Below are 22745 nucleotides of genomic sequence, written 5' to 3'. Positions count from 1 at the left end.
AAACCCAATTTTTTTTACCAAAATTTACATTTTGGTAGAGAAACTCATGCATTTTTTTGTCCCAGCACCAGCACTTCACACAACCTCGATATGAGCCCCCCTGTGGCACGGCAGATGTCGAACCGATATTCCAATTCGGTCCATGTATTCACTAGCATTTGAGGGGTCACATTGTTAATCGCCTGACGAATTCTGTTACGCGAATCTTCCAAGTTTTCGACGGGCATACTGTAGACTTGGTCCTTGATGAACCCCCAGAAGAAAAAGTCTAGGGGGGAAAGATCCGGCGAGCGCGGAGGCAAGTAAGTGGTTTAGAACCTCTTCCTATCCATCTTCAGGAAAATGTTCACTTATCATCAGCATAAATTCCTTGATGTAACTGGATCTTGTACTCCCATAGACGTAACCTTTTGTGCACAACGTCATGGATAGTAGACCGAGGAATGTTGAGCTCTAAACTTGCACGTCTTACTGATTTTCTTAGACTTCTTGTGAATGCAGTGCGAATCACCTCAATGTTTTCCTCTGATATCTTCCGCTTCGCGTACTTCACGGCCACTGACACAACACTTCCAGTTTCTCTTAGTTGTTTATCCCACTTAGCAATATTCAAATAGGAAGGAAAATTGTCGTGACGTTGAAGATTGAATTCACGCCGAAAAGCACGTTGAACAAGCTTCACAGATTTATTTTCTTCCGGTGAAAGAACGCAGAACACTTTCTGCTGAACCGTCAACTCCGCCATCTTGGAATTTATGCGTTACACGCGCATGCGCGTCACGTCAACTCGAAGTACTGGTGATTCTCGCAAATGGCCACAGTTGCCAGTCCCATACAAACAATAAGTTTCATTTGAAATTGAATGTAACTAAAGTTATACTGTTTTGTAATGTTAAAGGTCTAAGCCGGACACCCTGTTGTGCATCTGCACTTTCCCAGCCACATTCACATTTCTTATTGTTCGTTATTCCAATTTTGGATAAATGTTGCCTAGTACACAAATGGCCCGTTCTCAGTCTATTAATTAATATAATTACATTTCTTGTAGCACTTACATGATGAAACTATGGTTTGTGTGTTTTGAATTCAACAAATGGTCTGTATAATTCTCTAACTGTTGTAAGTTCATTTCGACACCGATCCAACCATTCATTCAGAATTTTCTTCTTTTCTCTAGGGAGAAGATCCGTATAGTATAACGATAAGTTCGTAATATTTGGAAGACACATTGCTTTCTTTGCACATTCATCTACATGAGAATTGCCTGTAATATTACTATGAGCTTTAACCCAAGAAAACTCAATGGTTTTTCCAGATTTTTGTATTGTTTGAACTAATTGTATACAATTTATAATATAAGGGGATAATTTGTAAAGACTCTTGTAAGAAGATTTAAGCGCCTGTAATACACTTTGCGAGTCAGTAAGTATTAAGAACTTTCGTAAATTTAATTTTTGGACATACATTAAAACTTCGTAAATTGCGTAAGATTCTGCTGTAAATATTGAACAGTCTTGCGGAAGCCGAAATAATAGATCTCTTTTATGTTGTGGATCGTACACTGCGCATCTAAACTCCTGACTCACTTTTAGATCCATCTGAGTATATGTAATAAAAACTTGGCCATTAAGTAAATTATTCCGATATGTGCGAATAACAAGGGAAATGAATATTATCCAGACTGTCGAGGATAATCTAATGAAAAAACAGGCCGTGAACGCATCTGTAGAACATCATGGTATTCTTGACAAAACGAATTATACAATTCTATACACATAGCAGCTTTTCTGTTTGTTACTTTTCCTGTTTCATGTAAGTGTATCATATTTTTAGTACATTCTTGAAAGGATGCTCACAATATGATTTCACTTTGAGGAGCATATTTGCTGCTAACATCTTCTGTCTACATGAAATGCAACATTCACCTGCTTCCATATATACTACTACGTTTGGAGTGCTGTTCATAACGCCTAAACATCTTCTCAAGAATTTCCTTTGTATGAAATCAATGGAATTCAATTTTCCTTGTGTCAAGTTACACATTGCCAATAGAGAATAATCTATCATAGGCCGAAAATAATTCTTGTAAAATAAAAGCATAAGTCGAGGATGACATCCCCACTGAGTATTTGCTATTGCTTTGAACAAATTAAACACTTTTTCTGATTTGACTTGTATTGCTTTAGTTTGGCCCTTCCAAGTTAGTTTTTCATCCAAGATGACACCTAAATATTTTACTCTTGATGTAATGGGAATTCTTGTTTTTCGAGACATTGAGTGAACTATTGGAGGTGTTCCCTTTTTACTAAAAAATGTAATATGAAATAGATACAGATATCATCTGCATATTGAAGATAATTGACTGTAGGAATTAATTTCCTTTTCATCCCGATCATATGTATGTTGAATAACAAAGAACTTAAAGGACTTCCCTGAGGTAACCCTTTGCAGGCTGAATAAGGTCCTCTACTTTCACTGAAAAAGTAGAAATATACAGATCTTTTACTCAGTAACATCCATAATATCGAAACATAGTTGTGAGGTATTTTTAGCTGTTGTATTGTTTGGATTAGGATATTAATATCTACATTATCATAAGCTGCGCTTACATCTAAGAATGCAGCTAATGGAATTCTTCTTCTTTTCAGTGAGTCGAAAATATAAGAGGATAGAGTGATTAATCCGTCCTGGCATCCTAATCCCTTTCGAAATCCTATTTGTTCGAACTGAAACATGTTTTGGCTTTCTAAAAACTATTCTATTCCTTTTGTATCAGTTTCTCAAATATCTTTCCTAAAACTGACGTCAAAGCTATAGGTCTATATGATTTACCTACTTGAGGGTCCTTGCCTGTTTTTAAAATTGGAATAATCTACGGTTTGGACCAATCTTCTGGTACTTTTCCATTATTTAAGAATTTATTAAAAATTGTACACATCGCTGTCAACGCTACATCAAAATTCTCGTTTTTCTTCATCACTTCGAAATATTTTCTCGAAGATAGCTGCTAATACAAGAAAAGAAATTCAAAATTAAAGTAAAAGTTCAACTTCATGAATATCCAACAACATTTATAATATTGTTGTGACTGAATATATAAAAATTATTGTTTGAACGGAAGGTAAAGGCGTGGTGTATTGCTTAGAGTTCTCGACTGGGCATCAAGCGGTTACAGGTTCGAGTCCCCTTACGACGTGCTCTTTTTTTAATTCTTCTTTTATTAAACAAGAGCATTGTAGCATTATTTGTAATAGCAGTGTAGAGTGGCTACATTGTTCTGCATCTGGAATTTACTAAAAAAAAATAAACAAATAAATGAATTGACACATGTTCAAAGGGTTATTTTTACGTATAAGATCGAGAATTATGATACTTTAACGATAATTGTGTACTGCTTCAAAGACATTAACAAATATTAATGAAATGACTATTTATATTTGTGGTAATTCAGGACATACTAATTTTACCCCTTTATCCACTCCAGCTCAATGCAAGAATACCTCTACAAATATCGAATGAAAAGTTTTCATCGTGTGAAATTCTCCATGAAATGTTTGCGCCGATTCCTACTACCTTCGATTTCTTTGATACAAACAAGTATTCTTTGCACATTACATGTAGGAGGAGAGTTGCTTCTACATTTCACACTGGTCAGCTCCTCCTAGCTATTCTCATGAACGAAAGTTTGTAGGGTAGTGTTTACTGTTGTAGATTGTCAACCTGATGGTCGTGTGTTCAAACCCCTCCGGAGGGAGAAAAATTTCAAAAGTTTTAGACATATCTCATTGTGTTCATTGTCCATGCAGTGTGAAACGGAATGATTCTGTTTGGAATTAACGATGGGAGGAGGAGAAATGTTAAATAACAAAACTTCCATTTCAACGAACTAAGAAATGGAGAAAAATTGGATAATTCTTATAAATATGAAAATTGCATCCATGTTTTTAGTGGTATAATCGCAGGTAGAATCAAAGATCTTACGTGGCAAATTTTATCTCGCTCTGAACTCAGCCAAATGGCATTTCGCACCGATCTAATACATTCTCCAATTCATTTTAAAATATTTTTGAATGTTTCATGTCGATATTTTGATCAATGCATCATTTCTTGACGCTGAGACGATATTTTCTACAAATACCTCATCTCTCCTCTCGTCTCCTATCTCTTGTCTCCTTCTCCTTCATCTCTCCCCTTCTACTCCTTTGCTTATATGTCATATTGCCTTCCATCCTGTTCTCACCTATTGTCTCCATCCTATTCTTCTCCACTCCTCTTATCTCCTCTCCTGTCTTAGATTTCCGACTTCACTGCACTCTTCTCCTCTTCTTTTCTTTCTTCTCATGTTCTCTCTTTTACTCTACTCTCAACTCCCCTCTTCTGTTCTCCTCCTCTCCTATCAAACCTCCTATTCTCCTTCTTTTTCATGTCTTTCAAATTCTCTGTTCTCCTCTTTGCTCCATTTTCCTCATCTCTCCTCACATATTTTCCCTTTCTCCTCATTACTTCTCCTATCCACATCTGTCCTATCTTTTCTTCCCTCTTTTACTTTTCCTCTTCCCCTTTCGCTCTTTCTTTTCTCCTCTCATTTTTTGTCCCTTTTCGTTTCTTCTCTTCTCTTTTCCTTTGCGTAGACTCATCAGCGATGAAATACTAGAAAATCGATTTTCTTTCTTTCAGAAAGTATTTCTTATTTGTGACAAATGTAATGCAGATATTTTTTTAGAGTTTTATACAATAATACTTTGTTTTATTCTTTTCGCGTATTTCACAAATATCTATTGTGCCTGAAATTGAGCCTAACTCTACACGCAACCCACCAGCGCATTACGTAATTTGGGTTGCCTAGTTTAAAACGTCGTTGTCCTAAAAGTTTTGAGAGACACTGTACCTGAAATATGTTACTGAGTAGCTTTATATGAGAGGGCAACCTTTGTGATTGAAACGTTACGCTGATCAATTCGGTCAGTTTGAACACAAATTCCCCATTTTCTTGATTAATCTTCTTCATTCTTTCCATTTTGAGTCTTGGAATGTTTCTCTCAGCCTCTGCTTCATCTTGTACTTCTTCTAAATTTATATGTAACGGTAACCCATATATTAGTCCCATTCTGTGTAAAAGACTCTTCGGGATTTTGACATTTACCTTGTACTTCTCCTGAAACTCTTTGTTCAAGTAAAAGTAATTTGCATCATTGGATGTTAAAAAGTAAACTTTTGCACGATTAGGACCCGATGCCTTAACATAATTCACCTTAATTCTAGCTTCTCTTAAGTGATTACCTAACATAATAGCACAAAAGCTACCAACATTGTGTTTCACGCTTTGCTTTGAAATTTTTTGGAGCATTTACTGATTCCTCCTTTTCATTAACTCTTGCTCGATTTCGTTTAGTGTCTTGACTTTTTGGTTGCTTAGTAACTAATTCAACATCCATATTTTCTCCGTCTTTACTTGAAGATGTAATCTTTTTCCTTCCACTATTTCGTTCATGTCCATTTAGACGTCCTCTCTGTTCTTATTATTACATTCCTCGTTAGAAATTTCCCTCACTTGTATGAACTTTCTTGAATTTCTTACAAACGGGAAACTTTTTCCGGATGGCCCAGAGCCTTCCATGCTATCTAGATTTTGAACACAGATTTATTTTCTTAATTACACGATTTTTTTATATTAACTTAGGTTTCAATAAATTCACTGACTTATAATAGCACAGAACAATTTTGTAATATAAACGATACATACTTAGATCCACAATTTAATTTTGAATTTATCTGTAATTATACATTACGCAACTAGCTAATATTTCATCACAGACTCTTCACTTCTAACTTGGTTTAACTTTCACAATTTCGAAGCACTCGCATTGATCATATCGTTAGAAGGCACGGAGTGAAATCTCGGCAACAGTGTTGGCTAAAATCTGCACCACGGAGTATATTGCGACGAAACGCCACTTCGAAAATTTTGATAATGTTTTCATATTTTCACATAGTATTTCAGATGGTTGCGGAAAGAACATGTGATCTTTCTTTCACTACGAAATCTTCCATACTAATCATAAAAGAAGAAAAAAATGCACCCGTATTGACAAACTACCACCTCAGCGCCATCTGTACGCAGAAGTTTCAACATGGCGGAGACCTTTCATTTTCTGTTATTTACTTATATACCTTCAATCGTAACAAAATTATAAGGCTCACAAGTTCTAGTGAATAAAACAATATTTTATATCGGAAAATTTCTTTCTTACCGAATTTATATTAGTTGTACGGTTATCCATTGAAATTTGGGCCTATACTTTAACATGGCTTAACTCCCTTAAAAGATGTAGCACTATTTTCTTTCTTCTTTCTTTCCTTCATGTTCATTTTCAAATTCAAACAATGAATACCACATAATATGCTATTAGATTGTATTTAGAAATTATAAACAAAACAATTCTAGTTATGCGAATGTTTATGTACTACATAGATGTGTTTAATAAGCCTACTGAAATAGGAAGTTCACACTTCCATTCAAAGAAGTCGGCACTTTCGCAACTGCGGCTTGCGTCTGGTTATGAATTCCGTGTTGAAAGTTATATTTTGATTTAGATATGAGTGTCTCTTTACAGTAGAACTAACTAACTAATTCTCTAGCCTTCTTAAACCCGAAGGTTTATGGCTGCAGCAACACAGGCCTTCCATCTGTCCCTATCTTGAGCAAGATCTGTATACTCTTTTCCATCTCTACCGATTTCCTTTAGGTCCATCTCAACATTGTCCCCCCATCTTCGTCTTGGCCTTCCTATATGTCTCTTACCATCAGGTTTCCCAACAAGAATCCCGTGAACTCCTCTTTCCTCTCCCATTCGTGCCACATGGCCTGCCCACCTAAGTCTTCTTGATTTAATTATTCTAATAATACATGAATACAAATTATGTAGTTCTAAATTATGTAACCTTCTCCACTCACCTGTCTTCCCATCTCTTTTAGGTCCAAATATTTTCCTAAGGATCTTATTTTCGAATACTCTCAATTTGTGTTCCTCTTTCAATGTAAGGGACTAAGTTTCACACCCACTTAATATTACAGGCAAAATTACTGTTTTGTATATTTTAACTTTTAGTTTCTTCGATATTAAACGAGAAGACAAAAGTTTATGAAGAGAGAAGTAACATGCATTTCCTGAATTAAGCCTACTTTTTATTTCCTCTTTAATATAATTTTCATATTTTAATATTACTCCTAAGTATTTGAATTTGGAAAGTGGTTCAAACGAGTTGTTATCAATAATTAGATTTTGATTATTACCTAACACTTAGTTTCGGCCTGTAAGCATATATTTAGTTTTCTCTTTGTTAACTTCCAAACCTATCTCTTTAGCAGTTTTGAAGAATATTTTAGCATTATTCTTAATTGTATTTATATCATCCCCTAATAAGTCTACATCATCTGCATATGCTAACAATTGAGTCATACCATTTAATTTTAGTCCTTTGTTAGTTTCTTTTACCTTCCTAACATCATATCCTAAGGCAAAATTAAAAGCAATGGAGATAATGCATTTCCTTATTTAACCCATTATGAATTGTAAATTTGTCAGACATATTAGTACCCACACGAATTTTACTTTCTGTTTCACTGGTGCATACTTTTATCATACTAACAAGCTTCTTAGGTATTCCAAACTCTACTAATATATTATATAATTTATCTCTTTTGACCGAATAATATGCTTTTTTTAAATTAATTAATAGCTGATGGACATTTTGGTTATATTCCCACTTTTTTCAAGTGTCTGTCTGATGTGAAAAATTTGATCTGTAGTTGATCTGTTACGTTTAAATCCACATTGATAATCACCTATAATTTCATTAGTATATGGGGTTAGTCTTGTTACCCCCACACCCCCTATACGCCTTCATGGCGTGGTGCTGATAACAGGGGAGCACTTTACTTTACTTTTTACTTGTTAAAAGAATGTTGGATAATATTTTATATGTTGTTGAGAGTAGAGAAATTCCACGGTAATTATTGCAGTTCGTTTTATCACCTTCTTTAAACACAGGAACACTTATAGATTCTTTCCACTGTTGAGGGATTTCTTCTTTATTCCATATTAAACAAATTAATTTATGAATTTGACATATTAACGATTTCCAATATATTTAATTAACTCAGCTGGTATTAAATCAATGCCAGGTGCTTTGTTATTCTTTAGCCTTTTAATAGCATCTTTAACTTCAGTCAAGTTAGGTTCTGGAACTAAAGGTTCTGCTGTGTGGACTTCATTTACTTCTGATTTATCTCCTACATGGACATTTATAAGGTCATTAAAGTAGTTCTTCCATCTATTTAGAATATCGCTTGGGTCAGCTAGAAAATCACCGTCTTTATCTTTTATCAAGTTTACTTTAGTTTGCCACCCCTTTCTAAATTCATTTACACCTTTATATAAATCTCTGATGTTTTTGTTTTTGCTGTTTGTTTCAATTTCGTTAATTTTGCTTTTCAAGTATTCTCTTCTTTTACTTCTAAACATGCGGTTAACTTCTCGATTTATTCTATTATAATTGCTTAGATTTGTATCATCAGAGTTATTTAACCACGTAAGTATAGCCTGATTTCTTATTTCTATTAGATTATGACATTCATTATCAAACCATGGCTTACTTTTTCTTGGTGTATGGTATCCTATACTTTCTTTAGCTGCTGATTCTATTGCATTACGTATGTTCTTATTTACATCTGTTTCATTTATATTTTCATTATCATTTGATTCCTGCAAACCTCAAATCTATTGGACAGTTTAATTTGGTAATCTTTCTTAATTCTTACATCAATAAATTTTCCTGTATTAAATTTTATAACTTTTAGATTTTGTTGCTTATGATTTATCACTGCGAGTCTTTCTCTTAATTTAGCAATTACTAAATAATGGTCACTGGCACAGTCAGCACCTCTATGTGTACGAACGTCAATTATAATAGTATGCCTTCTCTTATCAATGAGAATATGATCTATCTGATTATGAGTTTTACCATCTGGAGAAGACCAGGTATATTTATGGATATCTTTATGTTTAAATGTGGTACTTTTCATAATTAAATTCTTTGAGGTTGCAAAAGTATTCAATCTTATACCATTATCATTACTTAATTCATGAAGACTTTCTTTACCAATCGTGGGTTTAAATGTCTCTTCTTTGCCAATCTGTGCATTACAGTCACCTAACAGAATTTTCATATCATGCTGAGAAAATTTATCAAAGACCTGTTCTAACTCTGCACAAAAATCATCTTTAGCATTATCATCTTTATCTTCCGTTGGAGCATGTATGTTTATTAAAATAATTTTACACCACCTACCCTGTAAAACTGCATATGATATCCTATCATTAATAAATTCTACTGTTTTAAGAGCCGAGAAATAAATTAAAGCTGTCGAACATGAAAAGCTCGGCCAAGTAATGTATTTTCATTGATTTGAAACGCATTATGGAAAGAAGCCCAACTAAAACAAAAACACTCCTGTTTCTTTCCAAAAGAGCCGCTTTGTTTTCACGATTTCCAAATCAATTTTTACACATGTTAACAATAAGAATCTTAAGGAGTGTAGTGCACGTTTACCCAATAGGGTCTATGTGTGATTTTATTGTTTTATCGTATTCGTGCATGTTGTTTGTGCAGAGTATTTTTCTTTGTGGTATTGTATAATTTTGCATGAATCTATATTTGAAAATTGTATACATATACTAACTCGATATTCTTTCAAAAAGGATCATCCCTTATTCACATTAAAAAGGAGATTTTGGAAGTTTATCCTTTTTGGTTACCGAGGAGAGGACAGATATTCCTCTAGAAGGTCACAACAAGATGGTACAGTATTTTTACATTAATTATTCATTCTTGATATATATATATACGAGATGTATAACTTGGGACCCAACTTTGGATGGTCAGGATCGAACTTGGAGGTTAACTTTGGGAGGCAGAATCAAAAGTGTGTTCAACCCCACAAAAATATCAACTAGGACTATTGTTGAAAGCCAGAATATACTGTTCTATTTGAGAAATCGTAAATCTTACTGGATTATTTGATACTAAGGTTCCAGGATGTTAACAAAAGTACCATTAACTTATACATTTTTATTAGCCTGAAAATTTGTGGGGCAAGTGATGTTCCTGTTTCAGTACATCACGATCAATTTTCTACTTGTATACCAAAATAGTAAAAACTGCCAAACTTGCGAACCAACATTGTTGGAATATTTATTTATTTATTTGGGTTTTAATAAAAAACAACACAAGGATTATTCTCCTGTAATTTGTAAATATTTTTGCTTAAATATTGTGGATAAAATAGCTACACGATTTTAGGTTTGGAATCCTTAGGTTATCATAATTACTTCAAATGAATAAAACAGTTTAATACAAGAAGGTTAACAATGGAATCTGCAAAAGTATTGCGTTTAATTCAAACAACTTGATGGAGAATTCACGACCTAGAAGGAATCTAATAGATGCGGCTTAAGGGCTGGACAACTCGGGTAACAGCCCGGGGCTACACCCTCGGGGGCACCAAAACGGACGTCCCGCTTGAGTAGCGCCAAAACGTCATGTCTGATTACGTAAACCTAGCTATGTTTTCTTAAGAATTTGGATTTGCTTAGTCAAGAATTAATCAAAGTTACTGCTGCATAACACAATAATTATATTGCAAAATCATGTAGCAATTTAAGCTAAGAGATTCCTCTCATTTTGATGTCATTATGTACGAATTAAACACATACCTAAAATGAACCTCTTTTGAATGGTAACACGTGAGACATTAGAAAATAGCGGTATTTTTAATTATTAAAACCATAAATTTATAACGTTGTCATATTTCCATTGGAGATAATAGGGAACCAGAAAGGATGGAAAAGAAGGGGCACCAAAAATCCACCTCACACGGGTGAAAATTTTATCTGGAGCCACCCCTCAATCTAGATTTAAAGTTAATACCAAAATGACCATTACATTTCTGCTTGGTTAAAAAACTGAGAATCGTCTCTTCTTTTCCAGAACTTGTGATTAGGTCAATGTTCAACGAAACAGTTTCTCCAGCTAATTACCAGAAGACGTTGAGTAAAATGGACAGTGAGGGGTAAGTATTCAGAGAGATTGTTATGTGTGTGTGTGTATAATGGTATGTGTGTGTTTTTCTGTGTGTGTCTAATAACGCTGCCAGAAAAAAGGTAAAGGGTGGAGAAGGAATATTTACTTGGGAGTGGGGCATTACATTTAGTGCACAGCTGAAGAAGAACACACGCAAAAAGAACATTATTACTGGTTGACTGGAGGGTGATCGTCCCTCTTGTCCCTCTTGGTGCCATCTCTCTGTTTTCTTTTCTTCCGACATCTCCATGTGTGTGTTTTGAAACGTTTGTCAAAGTTTAAGAACATTTTATGCACAAATAAGATAATCGGGATTGAACCTACAGTTTCAGGTGGCCTCCACCGAGGTCGAATGTGGGCACCTTGATTTGTTGGTGTTCCAATAAGTTTCATTCCGCTTGTGCATTTCTCACCCTCTCTGTGTTCTTACATTCAATAGATTCTCACACTCACTCTCTCCCTATTCTCTTGTTTCATTGATTTCCTTGTTGCTTTCTGGTTTTCTCCCTTCAAATCTCTCTCTCTCTCTCTCTTTCTTTGTGAATGTTTTCTCTTTCCTGCGCCGGACCCTGTGGCCGAGTACGTCGACCTCCGTGGCGGAGTGGTTAGCAGAGAGCGATACAACACCAGAGGTTCCGGGTTCGAGTCCCGGGTAAGGCATGGGTATTTGTGTTTGTCCAGATGATAAGGAACTGAGAAACTGTAACAATTGGAAAGTGAGAAAAAGTGTGACTGGTGGGGGATACATCCGTGTAGTGGGTATTTCCTTTATATGAAAAAAAGTGGTTAGCACATTGCGCTACGACGCCAAGGGTCCGGGTTCGATTCCCGCTTAGTCTTGGTTGTTTGTGAATGTCCACTCATGAATTTCATCATTTCATCACTCTTCCCCATCTTCGCAAATGAGCCAATAGGCATGAAACGCAAAGTAAAATAAACTAAATCAATCAATCAATCTCTTTCCTGCCCATGTCTGTTCTTCTGTTTGTTGATTCATTATATTTTATTTTATGTTTCCACTCCTCTTTTCATGTTCTTATCTCTCCTTTTCTATTCCTACTTTATTCATCCCTTCGTATGCCTCTGTGCTTCTTCTCCAACAAAATTGTGTATTAACCTTTTCTCTTGTTGGAGGACACTTGTTGGAAGACAGCTGTCATCCACTAGTATCTCTGAAATAGTATCTTTAGTTTCAGATGTCGCTTCACAGTGTGATCATTGTTTACTTCATTCTTGTTATATTTTAGAAGAGTCTGCAGTGATTTCTTAGTTTCAATCTTCAAGAGAGGGACGATCCTCTCTTTCAATGGTGCTTGACAATCAATCTCTCCTTCTCTCTTTCCCTGCTTCCCTTTCTCACTTTCCTTCTCTTTCTTTTTTCGCTCGCTTTCAATGTGCACCTATTTCTGTTTTTCCCCTCTTTCCTTCTACCTCTTTTCTCCCGCTCTGTGTTTCTCTCTCTGTTTTTATTATTCATTTTCTTTCTCTCTTTCATGTCTCTCTCCTATTTCATGTCTCTCTCTCCTTTTCTCTTTTGTCTGTCTCCTTTTCTCCTTCTCTATCTTCATCTCTCTCTTCCTTCTTATCTCTCTTCCTTCTATATGTCTCCCTCTCTTCCCGTATTTATTAATTTTTCTTCTCTCAGTCTTCCTATATTTTCATTCCATTTTCCCCTTCTCTCACATTCTCTCTCTCTCAATCTCTTCTTTCTCTCTGTGAATATATCTAAGCTGCTGCTATTCATCTACTTATATTCCTTCCTCTCATCCACTCTTTCTCTCTCATCATCTCATTCTTCAGTTTGTCTGTGTTACATTTTTCTCTCTGCAAGCCTCTGTTGCTTGAGGGTTAGAATCAGGAGACCATTTGGGAAAGCGGTCTTGCAAGCAAAGTATCCTTTGAGGGATATGTGTTATGTTTCTTTGTATGTGCAAGGGATAATCCATTTCATCCAATCATTGTCTACCCTCACAAGTTTGCTAAAGCGACTTAAAAAAAAGCAAATGCGAGTTCGCTCTAACACACTATCTTACTCTGTAGATCTTGTGCGTGTCTTCTTACTGCCTTATCTTTCTCTCTCTCTCTCCTCTCTCTCTCTCTCTCTCTCTCTCTCTCTCTTTCTACTTTATACCGTTCTGCCACATACACGCACGCACACAAAAAGTGAGAGAAGAGAAGAGAGAATGAGATGAATTTTCAGAGATCGCAAGTACATTTCATGTCAGAAGTAATAACAGTAATTCATTCTCCTCAGTAAATCTTCATACGACGACGACGACAAGAAATATTTCTGGCAAACTTTTGATGAGCTCTGCCACGAGGATGGATCATTGCCTGCCAGTATATCTCTCCCTGATGTTGCAGCCACATGGACCAATTACAGCAGAATTCCTCTTGTCACCATTAACAGAAACTATGAGAGCAACACAGCAACTCTAAGCCAGGTAATATAAAATATATCTTTTAAGAAAACAATGCGTATATACAGACTGATTGGCAATTCAACCTATTTTTGGAAAGGGGTAATACTAGAGCACATTTGCAACAAATTTGACCCTATGCACATGGGGTCGGAAATCAATGGGTTTCGAGTTATTGCAGTTTAGTAGATGGAAAATAGCGGAGCTGACTCACCCGGGTGAGTCGTAGCTTTTTACGCTGTATATTTTAAGGTACCTTCACGGGAAATCACCCATAGGGTTGTACCTTCACGGTTAACCCCCGAAATCACCTATAGGGTAGTACCTTCACGGTTAACCCAGTACCTTCACCGGAAAACACCTATAGGGCACTACCTTCACGATAATTTTGGGGCGAATCGTAGCCTTTTACGCTGTATATTTTAAGGTACCTTCACGAAAAATCACCTATAGGGCACGGTTAGTCCCGAATCGTAGCCTTTTACACTGTATATTTTAACCTACCTTCACGGGAAAGCACCTATAGAGCAGTACCTTCACGGTTAACCCAGTACCTTCACGGGAAAGCACCTATAGGGTAGTAGCGAACCATAGTCTTTTACGCTGTATATTTTAAGGTACCTTCACGGAAAAGCACCTATAGAGCAGTACCTTCACGGTTATTTTCCAAACAGTCCAAAATAACAACTACCTTTCACGGTTAACCCAGTACCTTCACGGGAAAACACCTATAGAGCAGTACCTTCACGGTTATTTTCCAAACAGTCCAAAATAACAACTACCTTTCACGGTTAACCCAGTACCTTCACGGGAAAACACCTATAGAGCAGTACCTTCACGGTTAACCCAGTACCTTCACGGGAAAACACCTATAGAGCAGTACCTTCACGGTTAACCCAGTACCCTCACGGGAAAGCACCTATAGAGCAGTAACTTTACGGTTAACCCAGTACCTTCACGGGAAAGCACCTATAGAGCACTACCTTCACGGTTATTTTCCAAACAGCACAAAATAACAACCCCTTTTCACGGTTTTTTCCAAACCTTACGCAGGTAACTGTCAGCGTTGCCAACTCTGCGTAGCCGTTTACGCTGTATATTACAAGAGTTCACGGTGTACATTAACCTCGCTGTCAGCGTTGCCAACTCTGCGTAGTCGTTTACGCTGTATATTCACGGTGTACCCTCGCTGTCAGCGTTGCCAACTCTGCGTAGCCGTTTACGCTGTATATTCACGGTGTACCCTCGCTGTCAGCGTTGCCAACTCTGCGTAGCCGTTTACGTTGTATATTCACGGTGTACCCTCGCTGTCAGCGTTGCCAACTCTGCCATCAACATTTCACCACAATATTTTACGAGTTAAACTAACCTAGTGAGTTGGCAACATTTATTCTATCATGCACGAACTAACCTAACCTCTCCCAATGGTGAATGGCTCTGATTGGTTATTTACGCGATTCTTTCCCTCTAATTGCGTGAGCAAGACAGAACGATGTATGTAGCCTAGACGGATCGATATTGTTTCCTACCACGATCGCCTCGACTTTTCGCAGTGCTTAGCGAGAAGGTGACCGGAGTGAGTATATTAACAGTATTCCTGCCGTGAATTGCTAGTGACATTTATGCTGTATTAACTCTAGTGTCTGAGTTCTATATGAGCTTGTGGTGCACGTTGTGTTCAATTGCATGAAAACTTTTGCAAGAAGGAGAAAGAACAGCTTTACTTCAACAGAGGTAAGTACAGCAATTATTTTTTTTATCCACAAGGAAAGAAACCTGCGCAGACCCCATCGCGCTGGCGGGGGGGGGGGGGAAGACAGGAGGAAGGAGCCTTCAGAGCGGCCAACGTCAGTGTGATAATTTTAAACTCAAGTGGTGTTTTCTGAGAGGGCAACATTATACGGGGTAATATGCCTCGTTTATTCGCCTGATAAAAATACATTGTTTCCCCCTCTCTGGAAAAAAATCTGCAGACATCCTCTTGCCCCCCAGTGCACACGCCTATATCACCCCCCGAGAAGGTCGTTCATCCGCTACTATTAGATCATCGGATTTTGTAGCAGATCTTCTGGTTTCCCAAGAAACAATCTCCCGATTTTTTTCAAGTATGACCTGGCAATACTGCCCCGAGCACCGATAACGGCAGGGAAGATGTGCGAACGCTCTTGAGGGAAGGTTTTTTTTTCTTGTGATCGAGCTATACTTGCTTTATTAACCCGAGTTAACTTGGAATTTACTTTTACATTGCATATTATTAACTCAAATTATCTCGTGATCGCACAATATCAGTGTATTTTTGTGCTAATCAGGAAAGTCTCGTTTAATCTTTAATAAGTTTACATAACAAAATTTTACTTGCTTCTACTGGACGTCGTGTGAGAAAAGGAACACGATGACGATGGGATTTTGTGCTGGTGAGAGCGTGGGGTTCTCTACATACAGTTTATCGCCGACTTGAATGTCTATGATTTGCGAAGCATCCTCGGCATATGAAGTCTCTCCACTTTCGGGATGTGTGAAATCAACCAGCTCTACATAGCGGACTTTAGGTTCGTCCCCTATATTCGTCACAGTCATAGTCGGATAGTGAAGGGCTTGCAGTAGCGACCAGTAAGTTACCTTGACAAACTGAAGTTTTCCCCTCAGGTAAAATTGATGGTATGCTTTGACAGGAGTGAGCATGTAGAGTTTGCTTCGTGGATTGAAAGGGGACGGAAATTCTCGATTTGGGATGCTGAATATCTCTAGGACGACTGTCGATATTAATTTGTCGAAGCTAACGTTCAGGCTGCCGACGTTGGCTCGCAGTTCCTCCTGTACGTCGTCCAGTTTGTTCTGTACGGGCTCCAGGTGTTCGCTGAAGAGGTTGACGATGCTGTCGTAAGAAGGTTTGATTTCCACGCGAAGTTGCTTGAAGTGTTCGTTCAGTTCGCGAAGCTTGTCGGCAAAATCAGCCAAAGCAGACTCTTGACCGGTCTCCACGTCGTCCATTCGAAGTTTCACGTTTGCGATGATCTGCTGCAAGCTTTCGACTAGCCTCAGTTTGGAGATTTGTGTCGCGAGGTCGTGAACCTGATTTCTGATTTCTGCGAACAGAATGTGCAGCTCGTTGACGTTCTGGTTGGTGGGCATCGTGGCGATGGTGTCTCGAATTTGCACGATTTCAATCTGAATGTTTTTCACGTCCTCGGATTTGAGCAAACGATTCACTGTCCTCTTCACGGCTTTCAGTTCCTGCGATGTTGGTAAGTTGGCGACTGTATTCTGCAGCGCGGTCAAAGCTTTTCTCACGGCGTCCAGCTCACTGGCGTCGGCTACCGTACCCAGCGCATCCCGGAGTCACGTCATGTCGTCCTGTGTAGGGGTTGATTGCTGCAGTGTTTCCAACTTGCTCTGTATGTCGTCGATCAGGTGATGGAAGTGTGAAAGTTCGGTTTCGGTGTTAAGGCTTTCCAGCTTGGCAATTTGCTGTTGAACTGTGGTCAGGGTTTCCGTTATGCCTGGCAATTTCGATTCCAAAGCTTCCTGCACGGTCGATAGATCAGTTCTCATGGTCGACAAAGTGTCCTCGATGTGGCTTACGGTGCCTTGGATTTTACCGAAATCCTCGTATGTCTCGAGTTGCAGTTTGATGTTGGCCACAGACTTTCCTATAATTTTCAGTTCCTCGGACGAAGGAAAGTTGGCAATGGCTTCTTCGACGGTTTGAAGTTTCTCCCTGATGTTTTTCACCGAGTTTTCAAGTTCTGCGAAGGATATCAGAGACGGGATCTCATCCCGAAAACTACCGAGTTCGTTTCGTATATCGGCCACTGCTCGATTGATCAGAAGTATGTCTTCGGGTGCAGGGTTGGTTTCAAGTTGGATCTTAATGTTAGAAATAACATTTTGAAGTTCGCTCAAGCTAGCTTGGATGTTTGTTTCCTGTTCCTCAAACTTAGTTTTTAGTTGAATAATGTCTCTGGATTTTTGTAGGTTAGATAATTCCTCTCGCAGGTTGTTCACTGTTTCCTGAATGCTGCTCAAACTTTCCAAGGATGCTAAATCAGCATACTTGGCGAACAGTAATTTGAATTCCGCTTCGATCTTCAGGATCGGATCCACTAATGTTTTCTGCAGACTTGTGATCTCATCTTGTAGGCTCGAGGACAGAGTGTTCTGGAGAGTCAGCAGGTCGCTGCGAAGTTTCTTCACTCGTTGGTCGAGTTTTAGAGTTTCAGTGTTGTCGGGTGGCTCGGTATCCGTGTCGCCTCTGGAGTGACCGAAGATATTGTTCGGCATCTTGTTGCGTCTTACTGTTTACTTACAGATTTGAATCAAATCAATGGCCCCAATGTGTATATAATAGCCTATTGCATATCCCTGAAAAGTTGGCTTTCTCTGTTGCAGAAAAATGTCGCAGCCACAAGCCACTGCGTCGTCAGTTCCGAAGACGAAACAACCCCAAGTTTGCTGCCCCTTCTGTAATATCCCGCAAACCAAGTCCCATCTAAGTCGGCATAAACAAAGATGTATTCAACGGCCTGGTTCGTCGAAAGAACCCGCCAGCATCACCAAACCTTCTCCAACATCCAGGAAAGTGATAACAACAGAAAATTTGACCGTCAATCAGAAGAGTGGGGTAAAGCGAAAGCAGTCTTCAAACCAGTTGAGCCATGGAAAGAGAACGAAGATCATAGAATCGGCTGAAGCCCGCGACCCAGAATGCATTAAGCCGAAGAGAACGGCCTTCAGGAATATGTTGGCAAATTACAGCCTCAGCAGCGAGAATAGGGGTTTGCCCTGCAGTGCCGAAATTTTCCTGGAAGAGAAGAAAGCAGAAGTGGTTAAGATTTTGGTTTCCACTCTCAACAAGGGCCCCTTCAAATTCAACATGGTTTTGGATTCGTTGTTCCAGAAGCATTCGTCGGAACAAACTCACGTGTTCTCCAGTAGAACAAAGCAACAACTTCTGCTGGAAAGTGATAGGGAGGTGATAAGCGAACTTTACGACAAGTTAATGAATGAGATCGTCCGGAAGCAGGAGAGTTTCCAGGTAAAGGATCGGGTTGGAGTGTTTGCAACACTACACACATCATCAACATCAACATAAGCAAATACAAGCCTCTTTCAGGATCGACTTACGTGAAGCTCCCGCAGGTGATCGAAAACAAGAAAGCCGTTCTTAACATTGAAAACAACGACAACCAGTGTTTCAAATGGTGCCTCCTGGCCCATTTGCATCATAAAACAAAAAACTCTGCGCGCGTTGGAAGTTACAGCCAGTACGAGAATGAATTGGATGAATATTTCGAAGACGTTACATTTCCTGTGCAGCTGAAAAAAATCGAAAAATTCGAAAAAGCATATCAACAAAAGAACGAGATTCCAATCGGTGTAAATGTGTATGGATATACAATCAGCAACAAAAAAGTAAATATTTTTCCGCTTCGGATCAGCAAAATTGTAGGTGATGAGGTGAATGTAGTGCACATGCTGTTGATAAAAAATATGAAACAGCACCATTATTGCCTCATCCGTGATCTTTCGAAGCTGGTCAGAAGCGAGATAACAAAATATGAACATAAAATCGAAATCTGTTATCGACATATGGTATTTTTCAGCAACCTAGGTTCAAGAACCACCAAGGAGAGACTGCAGGATCACCTCAGAGAATGTATGCAGCATCAACCATCCAGGTGCGTGTTCCCTGGTGGTTCTCATTTCTTCAGAAAGTACAACTCCCAGCTGGAGGTCCCCGTTGTCATCGTTGCGGACTTCGAGGCATTCTTGAAGCCCATGGCGATCTGCGACCCCGATCCGGCGAAATCATCAACTACTGCCTACCACGAGCACGTACCTTGCAGTTTCGCATACTACGTGCACTGGATGGCAGGAGCGGACGAAGATAGGAAGGAACCGATTCTTTACCGAGGACCCGAGGTTGGAAAACGCTTCCTGGAATTCCTAGTCAAGGAAGTGGAGAAATGGGGTGATGTTTTGTTCAGGACTAAACCCATGAATGATCTTACCGAAGACGAAGAATTGAGGTTTGTTTGTGCAACACATTGTCCAAATTGCGAGTCCAAATTTGATGATTGTGTGATAAAAGTGGCACACCACAATCACATAACGGGTCAGTACATCAGTCCGTTATGCCATAGATGCAATTTGAAGCTTCAAACTGCCAAGTTTGTACCGGTATTTTTCCACGGGCTCAGCAATTATGATCTTCACCATTTCGTCACCCAGGGCGAGCCTCAGCTACTGGGCGGGTCGCAGGTGGCGGATAGAGAATGGCCCCCAGATATGGGGGTTAGCTGCGAATAAGGGGAAACCCGAATAAGCAGTCCCGGACCGAGGCAAACTTCTGCCTTGCAGTGAGAGGGAGAAACCTCAAAGGCTAAGGGAAGAAACCCTAAAAGAAAATCTAGCAGGCCGAGGGCTATAAGGGAGGCAGCCCCTCCCACAAGGCTTTGGAACTAGGGCTGATAACCCGAGTGTCCGAGATGAAATTATTAAAAGAAACTACAGAGGAGAAACCGGACTGATTAAACTGTTGACGACCAAGAGAGGGAAAAGGATAATGAGAGTGGCAACCTGGAATGTACGTGGACTTGCTGGAAAGGAGTTTGAATTAATAATGGAAATGGTGAGAGCAAAATTGAATATATTGGCAGTGACGGAGACCAAGAAAAAAGGAAATGGATATGAACAAATAATAGAACCAAATAGTGGTGAAAGGTTCCTAATGTTTCATTCAGGCGTAGGCAAAGAACAGAGAGCAAAAGGAGGAGTGGCTATAGTAATCTCCGAGGCCTACAGACATTATGTTAAATGCTGGAAATTCATCAATGAAAGAATAATCTTGGTAACTTTAACCTTTAACAGTAGCATAAATGAAGACACTACTTTTATTGCTATATATGCACCAAATGAAGATGATATAGCAGAAGAGAAAGATAGATTTTATGAAGAGCTGCAGAGGACAGTGGATGACACCATGGGAGCTGTCTTTGTATTAGGTGACTTTAATGGCAGAGTTGGAAATAACATAGAAGGAATGGAAGGGCTGTTAGGGAAATACGGCGAGACGCACCAGAATAATAATGGGAGAAGATTACTAGATATGTGTGCAGGAAATGATTTTGTAATTACGAACACAATGTTCCCACATAAAGAAACACATAGATATACAAGAGAAGTCCCCAGCCGAAAGGAAAAATCTATTATTGACTACATATTGACACAGAGGAAACAGTGGAGATTTATCTTAGATGCAAGAGCATATAGAGGTTACGAGATTGGAAGTGACCACTATTTAGTAATTATGCAGTTACATGTTAATATCAAGACCAATGACGCTGGTGATAACAAAAGGAAACCTAAAGAAAGAATAAAGGTATATAAATTGAGAGAAGAGGCAAGACAAAAAGACTATCAAGAGGCTGTGAAACAAAGGGTGGAAACATTGGAATGGCCCACTATGAGAGAAGATAAACTGGAAGAAATATGGAGTTTATATAAAGAGGCAATCTTAGGAGCAGCAGCCGAAATCTGCGGAAAGTCCAGCGGAAAGCAACAACAGAGAAGAACAGCATGGTGGACGGAAGAGATAAAAGAAATGGTAAAGGAAAAGAAGCAACGGTGGAAAAAATACCTACTCACAAAACATTTAAGTGACTATGAAGCTTATAAACATCAAAGATTAGTAGTGAAGAATATAGTGAAAGATGCAAAACAACAGTCATGGGAAAAATTTGGAGAAGCAATGGAAGGAAACCTACAAAATAACCAAAAGCTGTTCTACAAAGTATTAAAATCGATGCGAATAGAGAAGCAATGTCCTCTTAAGTTCATAAAAGACAAAAGTGGTAACCTCCTCCGAAGTGAAAATGACATTATAGAGCGGTGGAAAGAATATTTTCAAGAACTGCTTGGAGGAAATATGGAAATTGGAGAAAAGGAGAAAGAACAGACTGAGGAAGAAAAACAGCAACACCGAGAGGAGGGAGAAACTGAAGAAGAAATACCTATGGAGGAGCTAAAAAGAGCACTAAAGAAAATGAAACTTGGCAAAGCGGCAGGACATGACCAGATAGCACCTGAGATGCTTAAATTCATGGGCAAAAGTGGTCAAGACATACTACTCAAGATTATTAATCTAATTTGGAAAGCAAAGAAGATACCAGCTGAATGGGAGTGTAGTGTCATTGTGCCAATATTTAAAAAAGGAGATAATAGAGACTGCGAAAACCATCGTGGGATATCGCTATTGAGTGTGCCGGGGAAAGTATACGCGAGGATACTAGAAGATAGAATAAGGAAAGTGGTAGAGCCACAGCTAGACGAGGCACAGTGCGGATTCCGACCAGGAAGAAGCACACAAGACCTCATATTTACCATCAGACAGATCAGTGAAAAACTGATGAGATATGGAAAAGAGGCACATATGGCTTTCATAGATCTAGAGAAAGCCTTCGACACCATTCCGAGGGATGAAATATGGAAAATACTAAAACAAAGAAAGGTTAGCAATCAATTAATTACAGCAACGCAGAGTCTGTATAAGAAATGTAGAAACTATGTCCGCACCTGCAATGCAGAGTCTCAAGAATTTGAGACTATAGTAGGACTTAAACAAGGATGTATCCTTAGCCCACTCCTCTTTATCACCTTAATGGATGATGTTATTAAATCATGCAATGGGAAGGTACAGAAATTCAAGCTGGGGTATAGGTTTTTAAAACCAATATATATAAACCATTGTGCCTTCGCCGATGACATATTAATATTGGGAGATTCCGAAAGTAATTTACAAAAGAACGTTGGAATCTGGGAAAAAGAGTTAAAAAAGAGGGGTATGAAGATAAATGATAAAAAGACTCAGACCATGATGATGGCATGACAGCCAAATATACATCAGATTGCTTTGAATAATGGAACGACATTAGAACAGACTACAGATTTTAAATACCTCGGGGTTATAGTGCATCAAGATGGTAGAATAGATGGTGAAATTATAGCTCGATCCCAAGCCTCAGGGAGACTCTTTAATGCGCTAAAGAGAAATTTCCTAAATAATCCATTAGTGACCAAAAATACGAAAATCCGTGTGTATAAAGTGATATATTTACCTACATTACTTTATGGTAGTGAAACCTGGACATTGACAAATAAACATAGGAGTAAAATACAGGCTTC

At 38.5% G+C, this 22745-nt stretch overlaps 1 protein-coding gene across 1 annotated transcript in view; it reads left to right on the top strand.

Moving 5' to 3' along the window:
* The window catches only part of LOC145986696 (aminopeptidase N-like), a 256273-nt gene that overhangs the window by 21485 nt on the left and 212043 nt on the right, over nucleotides 1-22745 (top strand). Inside the window, exons 3-5 of the mRNA XM_083121011.1 lie at nucleotides 9762-9861; nucleotides 11050-11131; nucleotides 13397-13586. Of these exons, the coding sequence (XP_082977137.1) occupies nucleotides 9762-9861; nucleotides 11050-11131; nucleotides 13397-13586 (372 nt within the window). The remainder of the gene's footprint in view (nucleotides 1-9761; nucleotides 9862-11049; nucleotides 11132-13396; nucleotides 13587-22745) is intronic.

Source organism: Lepisma saccharinum, chromosome 4 (assembly GCF_977018435.1).
Source record: "Lepisma saccharinum chromosome 4, izLepSacc3.1, whole genome shotgun sequence".
NCBI classification, from domain to species: Eukaryota; Metazoa; Arthropoda; class Insecta; order Zygentoma; family Lepismatidae; genus Lepisma; species Lepisma saccharinum.
This window is presented reverse-complemented; position numbering and strand designations above follow the sequence as displayed.